Here is a 25834-nt window from a genome sequence, read left to right as displayed (position 1 = left end):
ATAGCCTTGAAATTCAATGGAAACTTCAGTAATATTTATTTGGTTGAAATACAGCTTGCATTGATGATAATCAGATCTTTAAATACCCTGACCAAGGCTGCTGTTCTGTAATCAGCTGACTTTCACAGATGTAATATTGATCCTTGAATAAGACTGTGTCATTTCAGAATGCTTATAAGAACCTGTTTTAAGAGTCACACAGTAACTGAGACTGTCTGATCCTCTGTTTAGTAAGATATTTAATTAGCAATGTATTATAATGATAACTTAAAAAATGTAGATGCTGTACAATACTCCTTTGAGAGTCGATCATGTTATTACAAGGTTAGAAATAAATAACCAGGATCTATCATTAAGTAAGCTCATGATTTGTGCCAGAAATGCAGTATAGCAATGTGTTGACAATTCTTCCCTCCACCCCAGCCACCCACAAAAGCCAAAAAATCAATTATGTGGCAGATCTTTGAATAAATCTTTAAGTCTTACTGTCAGCAAATTGTTAATAGGTTCCAGTATGAAGTTTTGTATTGCACTTGTAAGGATAGAGCTATTTGTGTCTTTAATTTGGCAGCAGCACTGCATAGAAAGAATTTGGTTATATCAATGGAAAATTGAGTCTTTTGCTCTATGCTAGAGATAACTTAATTTGATGTTTGTAAGGCGTATTTGGAGTCTGTGGGAAACTAGACTTATTGGCACTTGTTTCATGATTCTGTCAATCTAGCAAGCAATATTAGTATTGTCCCTAGAAGAGGCATGTGTGCCTCAAGCTGTAGGAGGAAAATTGGTTTTAGCTGTTTTATAAAAAGATGATGAATATGTCCTTAAGGAGAAATTGCAGTGATGGTTAGGCATTCCAAGTGATCAATGCTGCAGGCATACAAGGGGTCCAAGCCACAGCAGAAGGAAATTATTTTCAAAGAATGCAGGAGAAGTTTTTAAAGTTAATGCTTGTGTGGCATGGACAGAGTTAAGAGGCATTTTCCCCTCCAGCTGAACTGTGGCGTCTTTAGTTCCATTGCAGTGGGAAGATGCATAAGATGAAAATGACAGTTTGGGTAGGGGTCTTGAATTATTCTGGGAAGTATAGACATGCTTCTGTATTATTCTTTAGTTTCCTGCTTTGTTATTATTTGAAGGAGTTATTTATTGTGGTACAATCTGTTTTGTAGTAGCATCCAGGAACTGTAACTAAGATTAGGGCCTGTGTATCAATCCTTCAGCCCAAAAAAGATGAAGAGACTGATGGAAGTGAAAAGTACAAAATGAAAGATTTGTGTTCGTTGGAAGTGCATCCCAGTAGTTTTTCTGATGGTTCAGCTGGTTTTTTGTATTGTAGATGGTAAATAAACAGCATGGGGAATTAATTAATGAGGAAAAAAAAGAATGTGAAAGATAACAGGAGATATGGTAAGAAGATATGAGTTGGGGAAAAGTAGGAGAGAGAGGGCAACATTCTGGTTGTCTTGGATTTCAAGTTGTTTTATTATTCAAATCAGCTGGCACAGATTTAATCAAGTACTGTAAACATTCACTTCTTTTCCTAGCAAATTATGAAGGATCGATGGATGAATGTTGGCCATGAAGAGGAAGAATTGAAGCCATATACCGAGCCTGAACCAGACTTTAATGACACCAAGAGAATAGGTAAGGCTTCTAGAAAAATGCTGTGTATTACATTCATAGGCAATACTATCTTGTAAGTCAAACGAAACTCTTTAACGGCGTTTAAGATACTTATCATACAAGTAAAATGTTTTCTTATTTAAATGAGAAATTTCAATACAATGCTTTCCTCATAAGTACTGCTGTGACAGAGTTGACATGAGTCTACACGCACAGGAAAGAACAAATCAGATTACAGAATTCAAAAGGCAAAAGGAAAGGGACTTTGTTATGCTAGTAGTGTTTTCTTTATCAGCTGTGGTCAGAGAATGCACTGTGTTGGCACTGTAGCAGTCATAGCTTCTATTTGCTAATGTTGAATTTGTTGAATTACACTCAGTGTTGCAAGTTTTCAAGATGATAAAAAAAAAACAACAGTGAAAGCAAGGAGATACAATCTTTCTGATTTCTCTTTCTCTTTATTTCTAGACATTATGGTAACAATGGGTTTTTCAAGAGAAGAAATCCACGAATCTTTAGTAAACCAAAAGTACGATGAAGTCATGGCTACTTACTTGCTTCTAGGTAGAAAACCACCTGAAGTAAGTGATACCTAATTTACATGTTTTATATTGTCTTTTAGGTCTGGTTGATTTGAATATTCTGATCATCAGTGTTTTATGAAAATTCAATTCATAAATCAAAATAGTAATTTGGAATTGGTAACTTCAGGAGTGTGTTTCCCATTCTTTTCATATATTCTTGGGTATCTTGTTAGTTCCCACGTGAGGAAACAGACTAAGTATAGTGTCTTGATGTTTATTCAAATATATATTGAACTAAGCTGTTAATCTGAAGTGGAATGACTTTAGATGCCAAGTCTTATTTCTGTCATGTGATATGTCTTTGCAGTTTAAATCTGAGCTATATAAGAATTTGAGTAAATGAATTGTTTTTCTAAACTGTGACATCCTTTATTTCTCAGAAACATACTCATCCTTTCTGACTCATGTGCTGTTATTATACATTTTATTCTATAATCATTTCATCACAGCCATTAATAAGTCTCTGGTAGGAAGTATTTTGGCTGTTTTAGAACTCATTGGATCTGTTGATCTTCTGGGATGCAGGAATTTTCTAGAAAAAGAGCTGTGAACAGAGGCTTTCTTTTTAGAAGGACTTCTTTTTTCCTGGTGCTTCTTTGGCCTTCCTTCATTTCTAATACAATGTAGCTCTTTATGAGTGTGCTTTCCCACAAAATTTCTGAACCAGAATTTCCTTGTGATGGCTGAGCATGGAGGGAATCTACCTAAAACAATTTTGACTCAAGCTGCTTAAAAGAGATTTCTTCTTCCACTGTTCTTAACAACTTATGCTGATAAGGTACCACGAAACTAGTGGCAGAGTTCCATACCTTATAAAGACACTTCAAATCTTACAAAGAGTCCTTGAATCGGTAATACTTGCCCTTCTGTTTTAATGTTATAAGTTTTCTTTAAGATTAAAAAAAAAAAATAAAAAAAAAATGCAAGAGGAGAAATTCTTTGGTTTATGTTTAACACAGCTTTGGCTCCTGTCAAGATTATTCTAATTTCATTTTAAGCATTCCATAACTCTTCAGCTTTAAATACGAGTTTCTAAAACGTACAAAATCAAGTGATGAAAAACCTTCTTGAAAATTGAACTGTGAACATAATTTTAAATATAAAGGATAGTGCCTTTTTTTGGAACTCTTCACTTTTTTATGCCATAAAAGAACCAGAAATGTTGAACTCTGTTCATGCTTTGCAAAACTGTTTTTCCTGTAGTTTGAAGGAGGCGACTCTCTATCCAGCAGCAACTTGGGTCAAAGATCTCGTCCTAGCAGCGACCTCAACAACAGCTCTGTGCAGTCTCCTGCTCACTTGAAGGTCCAACGGAGTATATCTACCAATCAGAAACAACGGCGGTTCAGCGATCATGGTGGGGATGACATTCCAACAAGTAAAGTAACATACACAACTTAAGTCTGAATGTGCAGTGTTTTGTGAACCTGGCCGGTCCACCACTCTGTGCATTTGTTGTGTATCTCGTCATGCTCCGCTGTGGTGCTTCTTTCTGTATGAACGTTTCTATGGTAAATCTGGGTCAATGTGAGTTAAACATTTAATTTTTGTCTTGCTACTTGGTTGACTGACTAAGAGCTTGAGGATGTTTCCTGTTTAGGAAGTAGAGGCAAAATATTGATCTGAATAAACTTAAACATGCAAACCATTACATTTAGCAGTGCATTTGGAGTTAGGACCAAATTGGAAGTTTTTCTCAGAGCTAACAATTTTGCCAAGTGTTCAGGAAACATTTTCAGGTGCAACTAGTTGCATCAAAAATGAATGTACATGTAAAGTATTGAATGAAAGCTTTCTTCCTCAAAAAGAAATATCAAATTACTAGAATCATTTAAAAATTGTTTTGCCCTTCTCTCTGTCTAATTTACATTGTTCTAATTTTTTTTTTTGTAATACTATTCTCCCCCTATGTTAGTGTGGCATTAAAAAAAAAAAAAAAGTCATCAGTATTGTGAAACATCATTAGCTGATGTGACTTTACTTCAAGGCAGCATAAAATCCTGTTGATTAAGGATTTGCCCCAAAGCTCTTTAACAATTCTTTCCCATTCCAGCAATTATTATTTTTCAAGTATAAATGTGCTTTTAAAGAATAGCCTTAGCATTTTTGAGGGAAAAATACTTTTCAAACTAGATTCAGGAAAATATATGCATCAAAAAGTACAAGAAGTCAAAATTTGATGTTTCTCTAGCTTTTTTAATAATATTGCAGAAAGTGCACTGGTTCAAATGAGAATTATACTATTCCTACTTACTGTCTATACATGAATCTCAATGTGCAATTCTCAACTGCACATTGTTAATAAAGGGAGTATGTATAAAAAGAACTTAGACTGTCAAAGCTCAGTTTAATACTTTGATAGGAGTGCTGAGTTTGCAGTTGTAGTTCTTCAGAAAGTCCAAATGTAATCCCCATGAGTCAAGAAAGAAAAAAAAAAAAACGTTTTGACCAAGAGATTAATTTTAGGTATTGCTAATAATGTTTTTATTTGACAGTTGGTCCATCAATTCCTCCTACTGTGTCATACACAAAAAGGGCTCAGGCAAACAGTGTGGAAAGTGAACAGAAAGAAGACTGGGACAAAGATGTGTCACGCAAACTTAGCAGCACAACAGTGGGATCCAAAGGAGAGATGGCTGCAAGTCCACTTGTGGGTCCAGAAAGAAAGAAATCAACAGTTCCCAGTGTGAGTGTGTGTGCTTTTGGTTTGTTAAATTTATTTTTCTCTTAACATTATTATAGACATAAGAGTTTCTAAACATGCTACTGATACCTTTTCTGTTTGCCAGAGGAATGTGTCAGAAATAGGCTGCAATGAATGTCTTTTAAAATAAATCTCTCCCTTCCCTCCTTAACTTTATTTTCTAACACTAATGTAGTAAGTAGTAAGCATGAGAATATCTGCAGTTGGGCAAACTGAAGGTTTGTCAAGGCAAGTATTGGACACTTAAGGAAAGAATGTGAGATCAGAGCCAATACAGAGTGCTCTGTCCTTAGTTTTTAATGCTTTCCCTGGTTTCTAATGCTTGTGTTATCTACAACGAAGTCAAAGGTCTTCCTGAATCAGAGAATTCATCTGAATGTTATTTTGTAATATCCCTCATGAACTATGTCTCCATCTGTTTCTCTGTCTGTTTATCTTTCTGAAGCTGCTCTATTTTTGACTTGAGAAATGGGATGAGGTGAGGGGGAATAACCCGTTTGTTCCCTTGTGTGTACTTGCTGATATCTCAGAATATCCCAAGTTGGAAGGGACCCATAAGGATCACTGAGTCCAACCACTGGCACCCAAAATCCAAACCTTATGTCCTTCTTACACTATGGCATATTTACCATCTTTTCAGTCATATTAGTCTAACTTCTAAGAGTTTAATTTCAAAAATATTTACTGTTGTTAATCTTCCTTACAAAATTGGTTTGAAACAGTTTATTCACTAGTTTCTGCAGGGAGATACTAAAGCAGAAAAGCTGTAAATGAGGAAAAAATAAACACAATAGATCTTGCAGAGCTGAGCTTAGTGTATATGAAATCGAGCAAACTTTCATTATACACTTTTGTGCTTGGTTGGAGGAGGATAAGAATGCTTGTAGGTATTTAACGAAATGTGTTTGAACTAAAATTAGTAACAGAAAGAGATAAGGTCCCATCATTGCTACAGGACACTTCTGCCACATGTTATTGTAAATTCTCACAGTCAAATTATTCTCTGTTCTGCATCATAATCTCAGGTTTGACTGACAAAGATCAACAGTATTTTCATTATTTTCTTTAAAACCCTTTCGATAAGGGAGGCAGCAAGCGTGAAAGCCAGAGCCCACGTTAGCAACTTAATCTGTGCAGGGAAGCCTTTAAGCCAGCCAGATGTATGTGTTCTTGGGAAGGTTCCAGTTAGCTCTTTCAGCTCTTGATCCCAAAGTCAAGTAATTCAGCAATGCATTATATAGAAATTGGGTAGTAATGTTTAGTAAAGCAAGTAACAGCAAAATTGATTTTCTCTATGCTTTTTCTTAGTGAACTTTGAATGGTACAATAAAGAGATGGTGAATGAAGTATTGGGTGGAGATAAGAGTAACTAGTGATGTAACTGATTTGTGTTAGTACATTAAGTTCATTTAAAGGCATTTGGAATGGTGAAAATTCTGTTTCGATTTCCAGGCTTGCTTTTTGTACAACATAAACATAGTAGAAAATAAGACTGAAATTAAATGAAATCCTTTAATTTTTCTTCTAGAACAACGTATTTTCTGGAAGTGGAATGACAAGAAGGAACACTTACGTTTGTGAACGTTCTTCAGATCGCTATTCTGCAATACAGAATGGGAAGGACAACAGGTATTCCCTCTTGTGTGTTAATTTGAGTACACAGACTGGAGGCATAGAAGTGGGTTATGCAACAATCAATACAGTTATGAAGCATGGTGTGAGAAGTAAAGTTTTACTGTGTGTTTTTATCTTCTCATCTAATGCAGCTTCAATATTTGTGATGAAATACAAAGTTGTAGATCTGCCTTTCCCTCTTCTTCTGGATCATCGTTCAAATCCCTTCATAATTACTCAAATATTTAAAAATTCAGACTTGTTAGTGCTTTTTGATGTCTCTGTTTGGTCCAAGTAATATTCTGATAGTGTTTATAACCAATTTATATCTGTATGCAGGGTGCTGATTACAATTATTCAGTGTGCTTTGTCAAATACTAACATATTTAATGCTTCAACAATGACTTGTTAAAAAACATGGGTTTTGTTTATCTTTGATATTATGGCATTATTTACCTCTTGTATCTGGCTGAAAAATTAAAAATATAGATCTGTTGATCTGCATTAAGATGACAATCTGTGAAACATGAGGAAGTTAACACCACTTGCTGTTATTTAAATTGCTTAAAGAAGGGATTGCTTAAAAAGCCGTAAAGCTAATTAATTGTTTTCTAATTACTAGATGGAATTTTCCAGAAGGCCTTTCTAAATTTTTGTGTACAAATTAACAAATGTTTAAATAACAGTTTAAACATCTTTAAAAAAAAGAAAAAATACCTTGTTTAAATGTAGAGTTAAAATCTGTATTTGGATATATCCTAATCTCACAAATATTAATTTTTGCTTTAATAGATGTAATTCCAACACCACCTTAATGAGAAGTGACTATTTGAAGTTCTTCATTTTATAGTTCATTTTTAATTATTTCTGTAGGATTGAAAAATGGCCAAGTCTTGATTCCTCTTCTTTTCATGAATGCAATAACTGTGCTCAGTTCTTCGTGAAGAACGAAGAAGAATGTTGCAGATCAGTTTGTGTTTGGTGTAGCTGAACATCTCGTGCCATCATCGCATTAGTCCGATTCTGAGATCTTTACTTTGCTACAGATATTATTTCACTTTGGGACTGCTGTTGCTATTACATAATTAATGTAGTTTTGCTTATACTTATAGAGGCAAAGCTGTATTTTGGCCTAAGTTATCTGAGATTGTTTTTAAAAATTCATGACATAATATTACTTCTACTACCATGCCTTCTTTGCTGCTTAGTTGAAGCAGAAATAAAAAGTACGGGTGGAAGGAGCTGTATCAGTCTAGCATTGGCTTGAGAGAGAGCTGATGCAGAAGGCAAATACTTTGCTTGAAGCAGAGCAGCCTGTTCTGTTCTTCATAGAAAGCTGTTGTGGTGCTGCTCTGTGAGGAGGAGCCTTCCCGTGCCTGAGGGACACTGCAGCCATAGGGCAAGAAGTTGCCTTCTTACTTGGGGTCATGACCAGGCGTTTAAATCCCTTCCGCATCTCCTGAGTGAACTTTTATAGCTTTCTATGTTTTATTTCTCTTTCAGTACTTACTTAGAGGTAGATTTGGGGGGTTTTGGTTGTCATGAGTTTGGTCTGTAGGAATTTCATCTATTGGGAAACACCCAACATGGCAGCTCCAGGTTCCGATCACCAAGTTGCAGTGCTGTCGTTGTCAGAAGTGTTTTATGGTGTGTTGGCATTCTTTAGGGTATCAAAGATGTTTTTCAGAGACAAGTACAATCTTGTGCTGCTTGATAAGTAGCTGCACAATAAGATGCAAGCAGTTCCTTGTGTGCATAGCTCTTTGAGGTGTCACCACAATAGAAATTAAAGCCAGAGAACTACGGACATGAGACCAGCTATTTTTTTGCTGTCTTTAATTGTTCCACATAGCTGTAACACCTCTGTTTAATGGTGGAAGAATCAAGGGGAATTTTTCCTCTGCCAAGGATGTTTTAAACACTTGCAGAAAATTCAAATTTGACAACTTTTTGGCAGTTAAGTGATGAAGAATGGGAATAATTCGGGATTGCTTTCAGGCTGAGCACTCTGAATTGACCTCTTCTGTAAGTTGGGGCTTTCTCTTGAAGCTGACTTGCCCTTAATGCACTACACAGAATTCTGAAGGAGAAGTACAGCTTGGAGTGAGCGTGTTTTAAAGGGCTAAGTAACAATGTGGCAGCAGTTAAAAAAAATGTTCTTAGTTTTAGATGTTTGAGTTCTAACTGAAGAGTATTCACTGTTAATGACTTATCCTCAATTACTTATCCTTTACTTCAGCAGCAGGAGGCAGCCTCATCACTCTGTTTTCTGATTATTTAAACAGTGCTTGCTACATTCCAAAAGAAAACATGACTTACTGTATTCCATATTGCAGGATTTTACACTGACTGTTCTTTTTCCTTTTCATTTCTCTGTCCCTCCTGCCTTGCTGCCATGACAAAAGCCTAACAGAAATGTCTGCAAGTAGCACATCTTCTGCAGGCTCTGCAGTAGCTTCTGCTGTGTCAACACGGCCTCGACATCAGAAGTCTATGTCTGCCTCTGGTCATCCTATAAAAGTCACACTGCCAACCATCAGAGATGGCACTGAAGGTTACCGACCAAGGTAATAAATTGCTTATTATTTCTTTAATGCTTTAGAAATGATGTTCTTCAGTTCGTGTACTTGGATATGTTTGTATTCAATTTTAAACTGTCATGTTACATTCTGTTCTGAAGCAGTAGCTCACTCAAGTAATATGGGTGTTTAGAGGTGACTTACAGACTGATATTGTTCATGATGCCTTTGTGTAAAGTTAAAGAAGTTCCTTGACTGCCTCCCTCTGGAAGCTTCTGGAAAACTGCTAGGTCTAAATGTAACTAATTTAGACAGGGCCATACAACACAGGCTGCCATAAGTCCACGTGAAATACTGAAATGTTTTGGAAATTACTAAGCTTCTTTCTGACTGAAGGCACCGTAAGGTAGCTGTTCCCACTATTAATTGCCTAAATAACTTTATACATTTGTGACATCTGGCTATTTCAGAAATATTTAAACTCTTGGAATACTTATATGTTGAAGGTTTTGATTAATGCTTTTTTTTTCAGGAAGAGGGCTGGGAAAAACTTTCATATCTCACTAAGGCTTTTCTCTCTCTCCTTTGTCCTATTATCTGTGTATGTTTTTGTTTTTGTTTTTTTTAACTGCTCTTAATACCTGAGATAGTTGGTTCTACACTGAAAATCTCTCTTGATTTATTTCCAAGCATGAATCACTGAAACTCAATCAGTAGCAGATTCGAGTTTTTAAAAGAAAGAAAAATTGAGTGGAGATTTTTCCTATCGTTGAGAAATGGTTGTCATGTAGGAGGGTTTTTAGCACAGTCTTTCTCTTTATTTATGCTTCTGTTTTCCCAGCAGTGCAACTCAAAGAGTGCCTGCTGCTTCCCCGTCTGCTCATAGTATTAGCACTACCACTCCAGACCGAACCCGCTTTCCTCGGGGGAGTTCAAGTCGAAGCACTTTCCATGGTGAGCAGCTAAGGGAGCGGCGTAATGCCACTTACAATGGACCACCTGCCTCACCATCACATGAAACCGGTGCTTTTGCACATGCTAGAAGAGGGACATCAACTGGTATAATAAGCAAGATAACTTCCAAGTTTGTTCGCAGGTTAGTACCTCAATTTCTAAGAAAAGTGCCCAGCCTATAACTAGGGCTATAATTGCAAAGTCATTGAGAATTTCCAGTTCAACAGCCTGCAATGTATGTAAATTCAGTTAGAATGCCGTTTTATGTGTTCCTTTCAGGACCTGCCTTGTTTTACTTCTGTGTATACAGTAACGTTCCTGTTTGACCAGCTATTCTCCTGTTCCTTTATTATGAAAGAGCAAGAGAATGCTGCTCAGTTTTCTTGTTCATGCTTTATAGCTGAAAGATAAAGGTGCTACTTCTAAGTTAAAATGAAATGAGCTTAAACGGTGGCTTAAATGAGTCATTATTTATTATTAACAATACTTCATGATTAAGTACCAAGTCTGGGTGTAGTTTGCTGCAAGGACTGTATTCACAATTGTATTACTGTGCCTAGATGGAATAGTGCTTACAGATTATTTCAGGGAATTCTACTTCTGTGAATACATGAGAAGGTTAGAAGAGGGGAGAGGTCACGATGTCTGGAAATAGTAATATTTCAGTGTTATGCAGCCTCTCATGCCATGCTGTTACGGTCTAATAAGAAGCCTTCAAAACTAAGTTCAGGATTCTGAAAGAAGAGAATGGACACGTGCAGCAGTTTCCTGGAACTGCATTCACCCCTGTGGTGATGCTAACAGCAATATTGCTGTGAGGAAAGGTGCTGGGAAAGATTTTCAAATACTGCATTTTCATGTGACTGTTTACACAGCAGTCACAATAACTTTGTCAAAAGGAGACTTTCCAGTTTTCCTCTGTTTAACAGGCATTTACCCGCTTAGTCTATTTATGAATGTGTTCTTACTACACTACTGTCAATTTCACAGTAGAATTACCTTTTGGAAACTATTGTTTTCTTCGCAGATTCATACTGTTATGAACTGAATTCCACAGTTTGTATGTAGAAGGAGGATAAATTCAGAGCTAGTTTAAGCTAGTAGTTGCACGTTCAGAAGTACAAGATAATGAATTATTGAAGGTGATATTACAAAGGAAGAGTGAAAGCCTGGAATATGAAGGTTTCTTGTAAAAGTGCTTCACCTGGTCTGCAGAAAGTGTGTCAGTGTGTGATGACCAGGGAGGGAAGGAAAAAAAAAATAATACGTGAATCATTTTCCTGTTTCAGAAACCTGAAAATGAAAGATCTCCCATTATTGGTATGTCCAGCACTCACATAGTTGGAGGAGAGAGGCTGCTCTCTTTTTCAGTTACAGTAAAGTTACTCAACTATGTTAGCAGTATAGATTTGCAAATAGAAAGAAAGGTATTTTCTGCTAAGCAACTGATCAATTTCTTGAGCACAGGCTGGCTTTTGTTGTAGCTCAGGGTTTTGTTACGAGAATAGTACCTGGAATTTCCTCATTTTAAAGAGAGAGATGGAACGTTTAATATGTTATGTTAAGCTACAATAATACTGTTGTAAAACACATGGTTAGAATTAACATATTATAAACTGTGTTGGCTTTCGAAACAAACCTTTTTCTATAGTACTTTTAGTATAATTTACTATTGTTTTATGCTGTGAAAAATGAAAATGAAAAATACATTTGCTTGTAGTGAAGACCTCAAAGTACTTTGTTTTTAAATTTTGGGTTTGAGACTTATAATGGCTGGGATTACATAGTTAGGTTTGTTTTTTCCAGTTCTTTCAGTTGGCATCATGTAAGTTGCATGCCTTTAACTTCTGTTCTGTTGAGGAAATAATGATTTAAAGCATACTTCGATCAGAAGGTATCACAAAAGATGTATTTTTTTTTAACTTTTGGCAAATGTCTTTTTTGGTAAGTATATAAAATAAATGCGTAATGAGATTGTTTTATGTGTAGGATATCAAAGTATTTTCTATCAGAGTTTTATAACAAATGATACTTCTCTGATAGTGCTTCCTAAAGTATTTGTTTCGAAGATATTACTTGAATTAGTTAATTAAAATTGTGTCCTTTAAATGTTTGCACTGCAGCAGTATAAACTAGGTGGCTCATATGGTCTGTGAATGTATGTGCCAGCTGCTTCAGACTACAGAATATCTCCTTAATGAAGTTCAATTATAATTTAACAAGGTGGAGAAAAAAAAAACAAACAACAGCAGTTAACTTCCAGCTCACCAATAGCCTTACTGATGGCAGTGTAACAGCTGACATGCTTAAAGTTGAGCGGATGTTGAAGGAACCTTTCTGAACTGGGCTCCAAACACGTGGCCAAGCAGATTCCTAGGCGTGCCTTGTCCTTAATGACATGAGTCCTCTAAGGGTGGGCATGCACCAAAGTGCTGTCAGCACAGGAAGGCCTGGCTTATAGGGGTACCAAGCTGAGCTCCCCAGCCCACCTCAACTGACAGCTGCTGTTCCGTGCTTGCTGGAATTACATGTGGAATCTGCTCTGTCTGCACTAGGCTGGGAACAACATGTTCATTTTAACATAAGGTTTAAAAAATAAAAATAAAAAAAAATTAATAATTGCATCTCAGAGCTGAAAGAAGGGAAGGTATCATAAATGGAAATAAAAATCACAGATGTGAAGAAATACTATTAAACAATACTAGACTTGATGTTATTACGCTGATTTTTTTTCTCGTCAGTAGCTATTTAACATTGTACTAGATGTAGGTTTTTCTTAACTTTTATTTTTCACCTGTATCATTGAATCTCAACCTTAACTTTGTTTTGAGGGATCCAAGTGAAGGCGAAGCCAGTGGCAGAACTGACACCTCAAGGTGAGGAGCCACTATTAATACTTCGCTCCTAGGTCTTCTGCATCATGGTTTAAGTGATTTCTTAAAGACTTGAAATCAGGATGTAAAATAGAATAGTGCTTTAGTAATCTGCGTTTTAAAAAATGTTGTGGATTTGGGGGGGAGGGGACTATGGTGAGGTCCTTTACACATCATTCTTGCTTTTTTGCAAAGTACTTATATAAACCTCTATTCCTTTGAATAATTACGTCCTGATAGGAGTAAACCAGTCATTTAGACATCTAAAATCATGCTTTGGCTTCTAAATATGTGTTTACTTTTGGTTTCAGTGGAAAATGGAACATACTTTGTGTGTTTGTGTATATAGACTGTACACTAAATTTTTACAGTAGTTTGCATACTGTGTTAATTACTGAAGCTACTGTTTGCCAGAAGTAAACACCCTACTGTGCCTGCTAAATGAATGCCACTTTGCACAGAGAGAAAAAATAAGTGACATTCAGACAAAAAGGGTGGTGATTGCTAAGTGCTGACTTTGTATGGCACCTGCCATGCTCAAATTTGTAGATGGTGTATTAGTAGTAAAGCATTCCTTCATATGCTCATTTTCCAGCATATCTGCTCTTTTGCCATCTTTCAGCATTTAATTCTGCATTTTCGGTGTGCTTAGCGTAGTGCGTAACTTTTTTTATGCTGTCTGAAGGACAGGCTTTGCAGTTTGCATTCTAAGCTGGTCAAGTACAGAAAGTTTTTAGTTTTCAAAAAGACTCAGTAGACCCTTATCTTAAAAAAAAAAAAAAAAAAAAATTAAAAAATCAATTTCCTAGCTGGATACAATGTTTAGTACACAGCACATTTTACCTTCATTAAAGTCTGTCACAGCTAGAATTCGACATGGTGAAGGAAAAGACATTAAACATTCAAATGAAATTAAGTGTGAAGTTGCTTTCAGCTCTTGCTTTCATTCTCCAGCTTCCTCTACTTTTTGTCATCCTACATTGTCTTTTTTGGGCTAAAAGTTGTTTCAGATGTTAGCCCTGTCATGCTCTATCCTGTAGTATTGATGTGGTTCTTGGGAGATCACAGTGAATGTTAAATTTAACTGTTTGTTTTGGCTTCTCTCTGAGTAGCAATAAATTATAGACTATTAAAGCAAGAAAAGCACCTTTCCCCCATCACTTTCAACTGGTGATGGATGGAGGAGGCATCAGGTATCGTTCAGACCTGGGACAAGAACAGAAATTGTTGGCTGTGGAAATAATGAGTGCTGTTTCTCAGTGTTGGCTGACCGTTTTAGTAATCTACAAACAAGACGTGCTTGTAATGAAGCATAAAATTCTGCTTCATCAGTTGAAATAGAGCATATCATTATAAGGTCTCTGCACAGAGAGAGGTCAAAAATAGACAAATGGGAGGGAAAAAAAAGGGGGGGATGGGGGAAGAGAAAAGGTAGAGAGGTAGAGGGGGAATTAACTGAAGACTTGTGAATTGCAGGATGGGGTTACTTCTCTGCTGCTTTTACGGTATGGTTTATGCTTCAGGATTGTGTCCCTCAACTTCAGTTTTGTTGGTGTATGGCTTGCTGCAGATCATGAAATCAGCAGAACTTCAGTCATGCTTTTACATAGCTCCCACCTCCTTTGGAGCAGTATAGAGTTAACATGTGTCTGCAGTTACCATTACATGTGTTGTCATCAGAAGGTTTTAGAACAGGGGTTTCCAAACTGGGTTTGCTTGTGTGCCATCACTGGCAGCTGCACCAGCTCTGGTGGCAGCTCCCAGTGCAGTGCCATACTGCACATGAATGCGCAAGTGTTCAAACAGTAACCATTTAACGCTTCAGGTTAGCTTGCACATGACTAACAGTAGCGTGTCAGCCGCAGTTTAGAAACCCTTGTTCGAAAACTGTGTTTCTCTTCTCTCTCTTGGTTGTGCTTCTTTCGCTTCTGACCGTTCTGTATGCCGCTTCTTCCAGGAGCGTTTCTGGAGAGCCGAAAGACAGAGAGAAGGAGGATAGCAAAGATTCGAAGCCACGTTCCTTGCGGTTCACGTGGAGTATGAAGACCACTAGTTCTATGGACCCAAACGATATGATGAGAGAGATTCGGAAGGTGTTAGACGCTAATAACTGTGATTATGAACAAAAAGAGAGGTTTTTGCTCTTCTGTGTTCACGGTGACGCACGACAAGATAGCCTTGTTCAGTGGGAGATGGAGGTCTGCAAACTGCCGCGATTGTCGCTCAATGGAGTTCGTTTCAAGAGAATATCTGGAACTTCTATTGCGTTTAAGAACATTGCATCCAAGATAGCGAACGAGCTTAAGCTGTAAAGAGAAATTAAATTTTTTGGGATCAGGGAAGATTCGTACACGATCTACACTTTGAATGTACTGGTTACGCCTAACGTGATTGGCCTGTGAAACTCCCATGTAGAAATTGCCCTTATTGCAATAAGGTTATACATAGTTATTCAGAATTGTAAAGTTAAATCCAGTATGACCTATATTAAATAACTAGCTAAAGAAGTTACGTTCACATGTACAGGTAAGTATATAGAGCATTCTGTTCATTTTATGTTCATAGGGTTGTATAATAAAAAGATGACTGCTTAAATTCAGATCTTGTATAGTTGTCTAGATTTCTGCACAGAAATGTATGTTTGATGCTTTGAGTTGGAGAAGTTCTTCCCTATCATTTACATTTTTGGTGGTTTTTATAAGTCTTACCTCTATCATGCGTTTTTTAAAAAAAAGAAAGAAACAAAAAACTTGTGTCCTGAGTCAAATGCACAAATGTAGTTTTCACAACTGTAGCATGACCATTTTTATTTAAGGGTTGTTCATGATTTGAACCCAGAATCGATGGATAAATTGGCTTTAGTTCCACACAAGACTGTTCCTGCTTATCTTTGGTCTTATTCTTGTTGTTGGACAGTGTTGAGTTGAAAGATACGAACTTGTTTACAGTGTTGGCACTTACAGTTTAAAACCTTTGTTTTGCCTTGGGCTGGCTCAGAGCTATGGGGGAACAGAAACCAGGCATGATGTTTTGTCTGCAAACAATAGTGCTTGCTCCCGTGGCCCATTAACAAATGTAGCACCAAAATGGAGAACCATAATTATTTCATTTGAGTATCATGGTATAAAATATAACTCATTTGCTGCCTACTATAAATTCCATTTTATGGAAATACATTGGGACTGTTTAATAGCACAAGATGATCTGAAGTGTTGACCAATTGTATAAGTTAATAATACCACCTCAGGAATTAGCTTGGCTTTTGGAATACGTGCCCCCAAAGAGTACATGCAATTCCACGTACTATTTTACAGCTAAACATACATTGTTTATAACGGTAAATTGTTGATTTATGCTTTGTGGTTGTACAGTTTGTTCCCATGTAACCTGTTTGTGTTTAATATTTTACCAGATTTCTTGTATTTATTCCACATCATTATGCCTGTAATGTGCAGCTTTGTAATTAGGCTTTTGCCTACAGAAAAGAAAAAAGAAAAAAAAAGCAAACCACATTTTTTTTCCCTTCATAATGATTATAAAGTATGTAAAACCACTAGTACTGGTACATTTTAATACTTGTTATTTTGTACTGAATTAACCATAGAGGTTGGTTGTGCAATGTTATTTAATGTCGTAATTACTGTAATATCAACATATGGGCCCCATCCGCACACTCTTGTGAAGAATAGAAAGTTCATTAAGAAATTGTCACTTTAAAAAATAAAAATTAAAAAAAAAAGCTGTGGTAAACTCTGTAACCCTAAGTTAGAAGGCTGTAAGTGTAGTAAATGTGCCATTCAAGAATGGCTTCTTGACGAAGATGGACTTGACATGCTGTACTGTGATGTAGCTTTCCTCTGTAACAGTTATGTTCTGAAATGGACGTGTATTGTTGCCTTAGCAAAAGGGTGGTGTCTGGAAAGAAAGAACTGTAGCCCCTTTTTTTTTATCTGATGTTCATTGAAACAAAATCTGATGCAAGTCATCTTGATTCACTGGTGCACTCTATTAAAACTTACTTGAACAGTTCCATACTAAAACAGTTGTCGTTGGCCCTTTATACAAGTGCAATAATTTCTGCAGGTAGCAACACAGTCTAGAGGTCTCTGATGGCAGGTGTGCATTGTGTGTGGGTGTTCTAGTGTGAAGCCTTCGTGTTCTACGTGCCGTGAATTCAGCATTGGTGTTGCATCAGTTCTCTGGTCCTGTGGGCTTACTGGCACAGTACTTCTTGGAAATGGGTGGCCAAGAGCTTTCCAAAAGTTACTCAAAAATCTCGGGAAGGGATGGATTGTGCGTCTGCTCAGCGTGCCCATAAGTATCCATGAAGGTTCATTTATCCTCAAAAATGCACCGCTGGAAAAGAACCATGAAATGAATCCAACGTCACATCTGAACTCTGTGCTGAAACAAAACTCCTTGAAAGGTTCAGTGGAAAAAATGTAGGTCATGCTCTGGGACAGTAGATTAAGTACTTACGATGGCTTCCTGCTTTACATGCTGTGTTTTCACAGGGCTGGCTTTGGCCCAGATTGTTACAGTTTCATGTAACAGGAGCTGTGTTCCTGCTCCATGGTACACAGATAATGTTTCAAGAGGACAGAGTTTGTAACTGTTAGTTCAGCTCTCCGCAGTGCCCCGAAATGCCCATTTAGTTTTTCAGAAGGGGGAGCAGACGGTTTGTAAATGACGCTATTGCCTGTAACTGCCAGCAGGGTGAAATGGGGCTGGTTCCCAAATCCCGTTGAATGTGACCTTTTTTGTGCCCTGTTGGAAGAGAACGGCTGAGCTGTGAGCCAAGCTGTGCTTCCTGCAGCAAATCCGTGAAAAATGCCTCTGCGCAGGCACGATCTCAGTGCCAAAGCTGAAGCCGTGCTGCACCCGAACACGTCCTTTAGTTTTCAGGCTTGTTACTGGCAGAGATAAGATGGCAGTGGGCACAAAATAGACTTTTTCAGAACTGCTGGCTTTATTGGCGAAAAGCACGCAGCTTAATCATGGGAGTCAGTAGGATGCTGCATATGGAATCCTTGGCGTGGCTTTAGCTTGCGGAGTCTGAGGGACAGTTATGTGCCATGTCACGTTCTGCGGTTGTAGGAGAGGAGGGGGATGTCCCAGCCCCTCAGACGGCTCAGCTCATTGGGCTGGGCATGGCATCTACCGCTGCCCTCGGAGCCTGACCCTGTAAGTGAGGGAACGGCATAGAGCTGTGTCGGGAAGGGCCGGGGAGGGTTAGGGAGCAGTTCTGCCCCAGAGGGCGGTGGGCACGGAACAGGCTGTCCAGGGCAGTGGGCACAGCTCTGAGCTGCCGGAGTTGAGGGGGTGTTTGGACAGTGCTCTCAGACGTAGGGTTTGGATTTGGGGTGGCTCTGCCTGAAGCCTGGGGTTGGACTCGATGGTCCCCGTGGGCGCGTCCCAGCTAGGAATATATGTGATCGTGCGATGTTTCCCACAGTGACGGACCTGAACTTCAGGCGCCCGTCTCCTACCTTTTTGGGGACTAGCCAAGCTAAGGGCGCAGGCGGGGAGCCGCGGGCTGAAGGCTCTGCTCCTCGCTGAGGAAATGCCCGGCTGAGGGCCGCCCCGGTGCGGGACAGCGGCCGCCTCCGGCCACACCTGTGAGGCGGCGACGGCGGAGAGAGCGGCGAGCGGCGGCGCGGGACGGCACCATGACGGTGGGGCCGCGGCTGGGGGCCAAGGCGCGGAGCCGCTTCTCGCGGCGGGGACCCGGCGACGACCAGGTGTGCATCCTGCCCGGCGAGGACGAGGAGGCGGCGGCCGGAGCCCCGCGACCGGAGCAGGAGCGGGAGGAGGGAGCGGGCGGCAGGAAGGTGCGCTTCGCCCTCCTGCCCGACTCCTACCAGCCCCTGCGGCCGCCGCCACCCCCCGGCAAGCGGCCCTACGGCAAGAGGCTGAGGAAGTACGGCAAGGTGAGGAGGGGGGGAGAACGCCGTGCTCCCAGCCCCGGAGCGGCGCCGAGCTCAGCCGTGGGACGGGCACACGGCGTGCCTTCGCTCTGCCTTTCTTTCGGCGTCATTAGTTCCACACCGTTCGTTAGAGCTTCCAGCTCGTTAGCCTGGATTTCTGCTTGGCAGAAGTGACAGAAAGAAAGCGCGGGGAAATTCCTCTAGCGCTCTGCATGCTTTCCAGGGACCCAGCCGGCCGTGGGGCAGAGCCGGGGCTGGGCCGCGGCCGGTGAGCGCGGTGCTGGGCAGTGCGGCCGGCGAGCGCCGCCAGGGGAACGCGGTTACTTCTCTCTGGTGTTCACTTACACACGTCTTGGCCGCGTCTCGGCACTCAAAGAATAGTTGCTATGCTAGCAAGAAGGTCCTGTTTGGGGTCTGGAATGGCTTCCTACCTGAGAGTACAGATGTCAGTACGAGAACAGGCGTCCTACCGCATTCCTAAAAAAAATGGTGGTTTTCTTGAGGCCCAGCACCCAAAGAACGCCAGTTAGCTTGGCAAATCACTTACTATTGAAACTCGTAAGACTTCACGGTTGACAGCACAGTCACAAGCTGCCTCACAAGTTTTTCTGTTTCGTAAAGCAGAGATGAATAGGAACCACTTATTTCAGTCTCCTGTGATGGATTCAGTATTTGTAGTTTCCAGCGTTGCTTTCCAAGTCGCGGGAAATGCACCTTAAGCCTCATAGCAGCAGAGCTCACCTTGTGTGCCACTCCCATTGGCATTGCTTGGACTCCGTAGCACTGCCATAGGGAACTGCCCATGAAGGCACTGGTGAGTGGGGCAGGTGCGTGGGGTGAGGGGCAGATGAGGGACACAAAGTCGCAGTGTGATACGGCAGGGCAGGGGTGAACACAGCCCCACAAGTCCTCCTCCACCCCCCTCCGTTTTGCCATCCTAACTCCCTGCAGGTATGTTTCCAGAGCTGCAAATAGAGCGCGTTCAGCTGCGTGGCATTGCAGGTGATGGTTTTTCTGTGGCAGGATCGCCGTAATCTAGCTGTAAGAAATCTTAGGAATGTGACAGATAATGGTTTTCACTGATGTCATTATGCGTATAAATATATCCTCTGCTGCAATGTTTTCTGCATTACAGGAGATATTTCTGATCTAGGCCCAGGCGCCAACTCACAGTTGGGATTTCTTCCCAGGCTGAACCCATTGTATTCCCCAGTCATGAACACCCATGTGAGCAACAACTAGAGGCAGATTTAAATTAGCTCAGGTTTTACTTCTAGTAATCTGTTCTCATGCAGTACACTTGAGTTCTGACATACATATAGTGATTAACACGGATCAAAACAGTCTGTTTTGACTAAGAAGTCTTGTTTTGACACAAAATTTATGTGCTTTTAAGATACTAACATACTTAGGGCACGTGTTTGTGGGACACATATACTGGATGTGAACTGAAATTGTTTTTATTCCTGAATAAAAATCCAAATAAAGCCTCACTTCCTGCAGAGGCTGCATCCGCTCGGTGCAACTGTGCTCTGTGGGTGTGTATTTTTAGGTAAAAATAGACCGTAAAACAGCACCATGCTGAAGCCCTCATCAGCTGTGGGAGAAGCCCGTTCTCTAGGTTGTGAACGCTGCACATTAAGGCAGCTGTCAGAACAGTCTCCTGGGAAGCTCTTTTCCATTACCTGTCCTTTTTCCCTACAGAACGTCGGCAAAGCCCTGCAGAAAGGATGCCGCTATTTGGTGGTCGGCTTGCAAGGACTGGCAACAGCCTACACGGCTCCCTTCGGGGTGGCAGCACAGATGGCATCGCTCGTCCGCTAGAGCACGGGGTGAGCATGAGTGTTTCCCAGAAGACTGCAGCAATTTCAGCTCTCTTACCATTAAATCATCATCCAAGACTGCATCTGAGAAACCTCTTGCAAATGGACAGCCCAACCCCATGCAGCACCTGGGCCCTGTATTCTTTTCTGCAAAATTCTCCGGCACCTTCCAAACTTTAAAATCAGATTGGGTCAGAGGAATGCAAGGACAGGGGGGTGATTGTGGACTAACAGAGGCAGGCATGCGTTGGTTTTCTAAAGCTATGTGTGGAGGGGAGCAAAGAACAGATGGGAAAGCAGGTAGATGAGGGAGAGAGGTGAAGAGAAGTAGATGGTGAAGGTGGTGGATGGGAGGTGGAGGAGACTGGAGTCTGATGGGAAGGAAATAGTCAAAGCTATGGAGGAAATAGGTAATGAGAGAAAGGACAAGGTAGCCTTTGGTGTCCTATGTTCTTTTTTCTTTCTGAGATGGTTTAAGCTAGGAATGATCTTAAACTTCTGGATATGAATTGACTGGGGAGACATGGTGGGCTTTGCTGCATCACTGTTGTTCATCTCAAACACTGGAAATCATAAGCCCTTAGCTCTTAGCACTAGTTAAAAATGTAGGAAGGAAAAGAGGTGTTTGTCTTCTGATTTGGGGGCATTAAATGTTTGCTGTGATTAAAATGTTAAAGCTTTCCTCTGCTGCTGTAAAATCCACCTGCTGGTTTTTATACACAGTTTTTATCTAGCATACCTGACTCCAGAAGCTGGAGCTTCAAAAAATGAACTTAAAAACAAATAATTTTTTACAAAATCCCAGCTGTATCTGAAAGAGCTGCATGTGCCATTTGGGGCAGCATGTTTTGTATAAGAATGGGCCCACAGAACCTACTGGCTCCACCTCCATTTCCGCGTTTGGAAGTTGCAGCCAGACAATGTAAGTGCTGGATGGCTCAGCTCAGTTGTGCGGATGGAGCTGCTTCCGTGTCACACCTCGAGGGACATCAATCTCCTGTTGATGGCACAGGAACAACTGTTCTTATGGGCCTTCAAAATTCTGTGAATTGATTTGGCTTTTTTTCCGATCAGTCTTTCATGGTAGCAGTAAATGATTTCCCTGCCAGCACTTTCTCTGTACTATAGATCTTCCTAGTTTTGATAGTGTTTTTGTAATCAAGGAACTGGTGTGTTCTAGAAACAAGTGCTGCTCATTTGTGTTCTTTGCCTTTTCTGAACGGAGGGGCACTGCATGTCTTAGCACTACTGTATTTCTTCTAAATGTAGCAAATGGAACAAAGATGGATTTTTTTCATGCTCTTTTCTATCTGAACAGTAAATAAAAGTATGTGATCCATGTGTGATTATCTGTGTATGTAAGCCTGCACACAAGCGAGAAGCTTTTCAGCCATGGCCCAAGCAGAGGGGGGAAGCTGCAGTGTAAACTTCCCTGTGTTGTTCTGCCTCAGCCCCTCCTGTGGGGACAGGGCTGTAGCCAGGCTGCATGGAGACACTCAGGAAGGTCAAGACGTAGACAGCAGGCTGCAGAGGAGGGTGGTGACCTCTAGTTATTTCTCTGTAGCTTTCTTGACCTCTGTTTGGTCAGACCTGTCCTTCTGATGGAGTCGCTCAGAGCAGAGCAGAGGAGCTAAGGGGAGGCCTCTTGGCAGCTGCAGCTCCTCACAGGGAGCGGAGGGCAGTGCTGAGCTCTGCTCTGTGTGACAGCGACAGGGCCCAAGGGAACAGCATGGACCTGTGTCAGGGGAGGGGCAGTGGGGTTTAGGGAAAGGATCTGCAGGTGAGAGTGGTGGGCATGGCACCAATGCCAGACCACAAGGAGCATTTGGGCAGTTCTCAGACATAGGGTTTGGATTTTGGGTGGTGCCAACTGGGGCCACTGGTTGAACTCAGTGATCCTTGTGAGTCCCTTCCAACTCATGGTATTCTATTCTGATTAATAAAGATATTAAACAGTACCAGTCCCAATATGGACCACAGAGGGACACCACTCATCACTGATGTCCACCCGAACACTGAGCCATTGACCACAATGCTCTGGTTCCCACCATCTATCCAGGACACATCTCTGTTTTCTCTGTGCCTTGCACATCCATGTGTCCTCAGAACAGAACGGTTGCTCCCTCATTGCACCACACATTCCAGCCCATTCAGTGCAGGCATTTTTCACAAAGGTAAACATGAACTTTAGTTTGTAAACTGCTTGGCACAGCACTTGCCACTGACTTTTGTCTGCTGACCTATAGCCTCTGCTATAGGTATGGTGCAACGTTAAGGGAATAATAACCTTGTTGCCATCCGTGCAGAATGATTTGTAAACAGCCTGAGAGAAAGGAAAAGCTTGGTGCTGCATGTTGGTGAGCAACCTGCTGAACAAACAGTGTCTAAAATAGGTCTGTAACAAAGAAATAGAGAAGAAAAAGTAAGCAAGTAACCAGTGCTGTTGCTATAAAACAGCTGGTGATTCCGGAGAACTATTCCTCAAGATGAACTCTCTCTCACTGAGGTTACCAATTACGGTAAGCTAATCAGTGCTCCTTAGACAGTAATCCACTCCTCAGATGGCGCGGTGCATTTGTGAGGCCATGCTGTGGTCTGAGGGCTTGCCCTCCCTTCCCCAGCCCAGCTCCAACAGCAGCACCAGTCATGGGGTGCATGCAGAGGGCCGCAGTCGTGTCCAGCACAGCTGTGGGAGAGCTCAGCTGTGGGCACGGGCAGGCTGTTTTGTTACCAGTGTCTTCCCTTCAGCCTTATTCTCCAAGCTCCTCTTAGCCTCTAGAGGAATGCCGGCCCTCCTCATGGATACATGAGGGATGTGATGGATGCTGCTGTTGGGGAAAGTTTGATTTCAAGGCCTGAATGCAGGCAAGCAGTTCCTTTGCACCTCTGCTTGCCATGGCACCAAGCAGGTGTTGCTTTTCAGAGCTGTGCTGCATGGTGTCTGGTTGCCTTCACACTTCCACTCATCTTTTACCATCATTTATGACACATGGCAGTGTGAATAAGCCCAGGAAGCTGGGTACAAGAGGAGCAGTCAGAAGGAGCCACCTTGCCCAAGCTTTTCTCAGAAATGGACTCCAGTCCCCCAACAGCCCAGCAAGTCGCTCTATGAACAACATCCCTGGCTGGTCCTAGCAGAGAGTCATGGAGCAGAGCGAAGCTCATTCCCGCTGTTTTTTGCCAGAGCATTTAACTGCTGCTTCAGCCTCTCAGCCCTGAGGAAATGGCAGTGGCCTCACAGCTATTGTCCTTTGTCCTGCAGCGCGAGCTGTGAGGAAGCGCTCTGGCACAACAGCCTGTGAAGTGCCGTGACCAGGGGAAGCCACACCACACCACGTCATTGCAGTGCTCGCGGGACTTTGCCAGCCACGGGCCAAGGTTCACCCCTTATGTGATGGGCTCGAGGGCAGGTCTGGTCAGCCTTCTCATTTCCTTGCATCCCAAGGGGCCTGTCCTCTTCTGAGATGAAACAGGTCCTAAAATCTGCATTCAGTGAGCTTTGGAAATCATTTTTCTTCAAGGAGCAATAAAGACCCTAAGGAGCATGTAGAAATAATGGAGTTAATGAAGATAATGGAAGTAAATTCTCTCACCCTTGTCACTGCAGGAGGAGGTATCAGGCTGCCAGGGTGGTTTTGGGGTGAAGTCCAGGTTGAGCTCAGCAAGGGTGGGGCTCCTTCCTGGATCCTGCGTCACCAGTGAGGAGAGGCTCAGGGTTCTGGGCTTTGTGTAGCTGGAGGAGAGGGACCTAATGAAATTCTTCAGTACTAAAAAAGAGGTTGCCAACAAGATGCAGCCAGGCATCTGAGGTGCGCATAGACAGCATGGACCATGGTCATCTGTTGAAATGAGGGAGTTTTCAGCCAGATACAAGAAGAAACGTTCACTAATATGACAGTTAAGCATGAGAAGAGGCTGCCCTAGAAGACTGGGGTCTCTACCCCAGGGGTCTTTCAAGGTATGACTATAAAAGAGCAGAGCAACCCAGTCCAAGTGCAACACTGGCACTGCTGTGAGCAGGAGTTGGACTAGAGACCTCCTGGCATCTCTCCCACTTCACATTTACCTCCTGCATGGAGATGGAGAATTTTCACGACTCACCATACCCTGCTGAAACCACAGAATGAAACTTTGTTTCTGTTGACAGGGAAGGACTTGCAGAGATCTCTGGGCAAACTGTGCCAAGAAGCTAGGCCCTCGGTGAGGTTTCCTCTGAGCTGAGCTATGCTGGCTGAAAGGCAATTGTCCTTTAGTGCCATCTCCTGGGAAAAAGTCAGATTTCCACCCTTGTTATTGTTCTGCTTCACCTCCTCCTGCTGAGTTTCCTGCCCTCCCCTCAGCTACTTTGCCAAGACGTATCTTCAGGATGTTGGGTCTGGTGTTTTGAATCCGGAGTCTCTGTGTCCTGTTTGCAATTGTCTCAAATGTAAAGACATGGAACACTGTTCTCTTTTTTGCTGCTGTTGTCGTTGTTGGTTTTGTTGCTGTTGCGTTTTCTTTTTTCCCTTTTACACCCAAAAAATTTATTGTACTTTGCAATTCTTGGTGTGCCTTAAAAACCTTCACGAAGGTTGCTCCGCTGAAGGAATTAGCCCAGCCACTCGTTTCCAAATCTCGCCCTCTACTGGAGAGATCCCAGCTGCTTTCCACAGGAGGCGAGGTTTCAAACACCGGAGGAAGGACCTGCCCCGGGAGCCGCCTTGGACCCCAGCACCAGCACTGGTGTGTAAGTAGCCCACATTGCTTCATCCTGGTCCAAAAATTTCCTCGGATCAACCATTTCACCGCTGTCCCGGTGAATTTAAGGAGGCCGACGTTTAACATTTGACTGGAGGAATTTTCAATTAGACAATTTTCAGTCAATCTTCCTATATGACCAGACAGAGGACAAAGCAGCCAACCGACCTGCCTGACTTCTATACATTTATGGCTCCTTATGTAAGAAAAGCTGTACTATTTTGACTCCATTAAAGCCATCTCTCACTAATGAGCCTATTTTTAATTCTATCATTGCCAATTATTCTCCTGAGATTTTTCCCTACCTTAATTTCACTCAGCTCATTTCTAGTGCATGACTCACTGAACTCTGATTTCCTCTCTTCTCTATGAAGGAATCTTTTGAATTTATTTTTTGTTCTGACTTTAGAAGAAGGATGCAATTTGTGTGGGGGTATGATGTAAAATATTTTTTATCATATCTGTCTGAAATC

The 25834-nt window shown here is 41.3% G+C and overlaps 2 protein-coding genes across 10 annotated transcripts in view; both read left to right on the top strand.

Annotated features, from left to right (window-relative positions):
• The window catches only part of MARK1 (microtubule affinity regulating kinase 1), a 56340-nt gene extending 39426 nt beyond the window's left edge, over positions 1 to 16914 (top strand). For 3 of the 9 annotated variants that reach the window (XM_085219200.1, XM_010706681.4, XM_010706689.4), the window contains 9 exons: positions 1548 to 1647; positions 2095 to 2207; positions 3414 to 3588; positions 4706 to 4896; positions 6443 to 6543; positions 8934 to 9095; positions 9889 to 10143; positions 12833 to 12877; positions 14832 to 16914. In XM_085219200.1, coding sequence (XP_085075326.1) covers positions 1548 to 1647; positions 2095 to 2207; positions 3414 to 3588; positions 4706 to 4896; positions 6443 to 6543; positions 8934 to 9095; positions 9889 to 10143; positions 12833 to 12877; positions 14832 to 15186 — 1497 coding nt within the window. In that variant the 3' untranslated portion in view covers positions 15187 to 16914. The remainder of the gene's footprint in view (positions 1 to 1547; positions 1648 to 2094; positions 2208 to 3413; positions 3589 to 4705; positions 4897 to 6442; positions 6544 to 8933; positions 9096 to 9888; positions 10144 to 12832; positions 12878 to 14831) is intronic. The other 6 variants (XM_010706682.4, XM_010706683.4, XM_010706684.4 and 3 more) reach the window with 6 other exon arrangements.
• A 1256-nt stretch (positions 16915 to 18170) lies between these two features.
• On the top strand, positions 18171 to 21963 carry C2H1orf115 (chromosome 2 C1orf115 homolog). The gene is made up of 2 exons (XM_010706803.3): positions 18171 to 18804; positions 20506 to 21963. The coding sequence occupies exons 1-2, from the start codon at positions 18544 to 18546 to the stop codon at positions 20623 to 20625; spliced, it is 381 nt and encodes a 126-aa protein (XP_010705105.2). The 5' UTR covers positions 18171 to 18543; the 3' UTR covers positions 20626 to 21963.
• The last annotated feature ends 3871 nt before the right edge of the window (positions 21964 to 25834 follow it).

This window comes from Meleagris gallopavo, chromosome 2 (genome assembly GCF_905368555.1).
Source record: "Meleagris gallopavo chromosome 2, MGAL_WU_HG_1.1, whole genome shotgun sequence".
NCBI lineage: Eukaryota > Metazoa > Chordata > Aves > Galliformes > Phasianidae > Meleagris > Meleagris gallopavo.
The sequence above is the reverse complement of the archived record's forward strand: the minus strand, read 5'-3'. Positions and strand labels throughout refer to the sequence as shown.

Coding starts and splice junctions, on each gene's coding strand:
- C2H1orf115 (XM_010706803.3), top strand. CDS start 18,544: ATGACGGTGGGGCCGCGGCTGGGGGCCAAGGCGCGGAGCCGCTTCTCG. Junction 18,805..20,505: donor GGCTGAGGAAGTACGGCAAG/GTGAGGAGGGGG, acceptor TTTTCCCTACAG/AACGTCGGCAAAGCCCTGCA.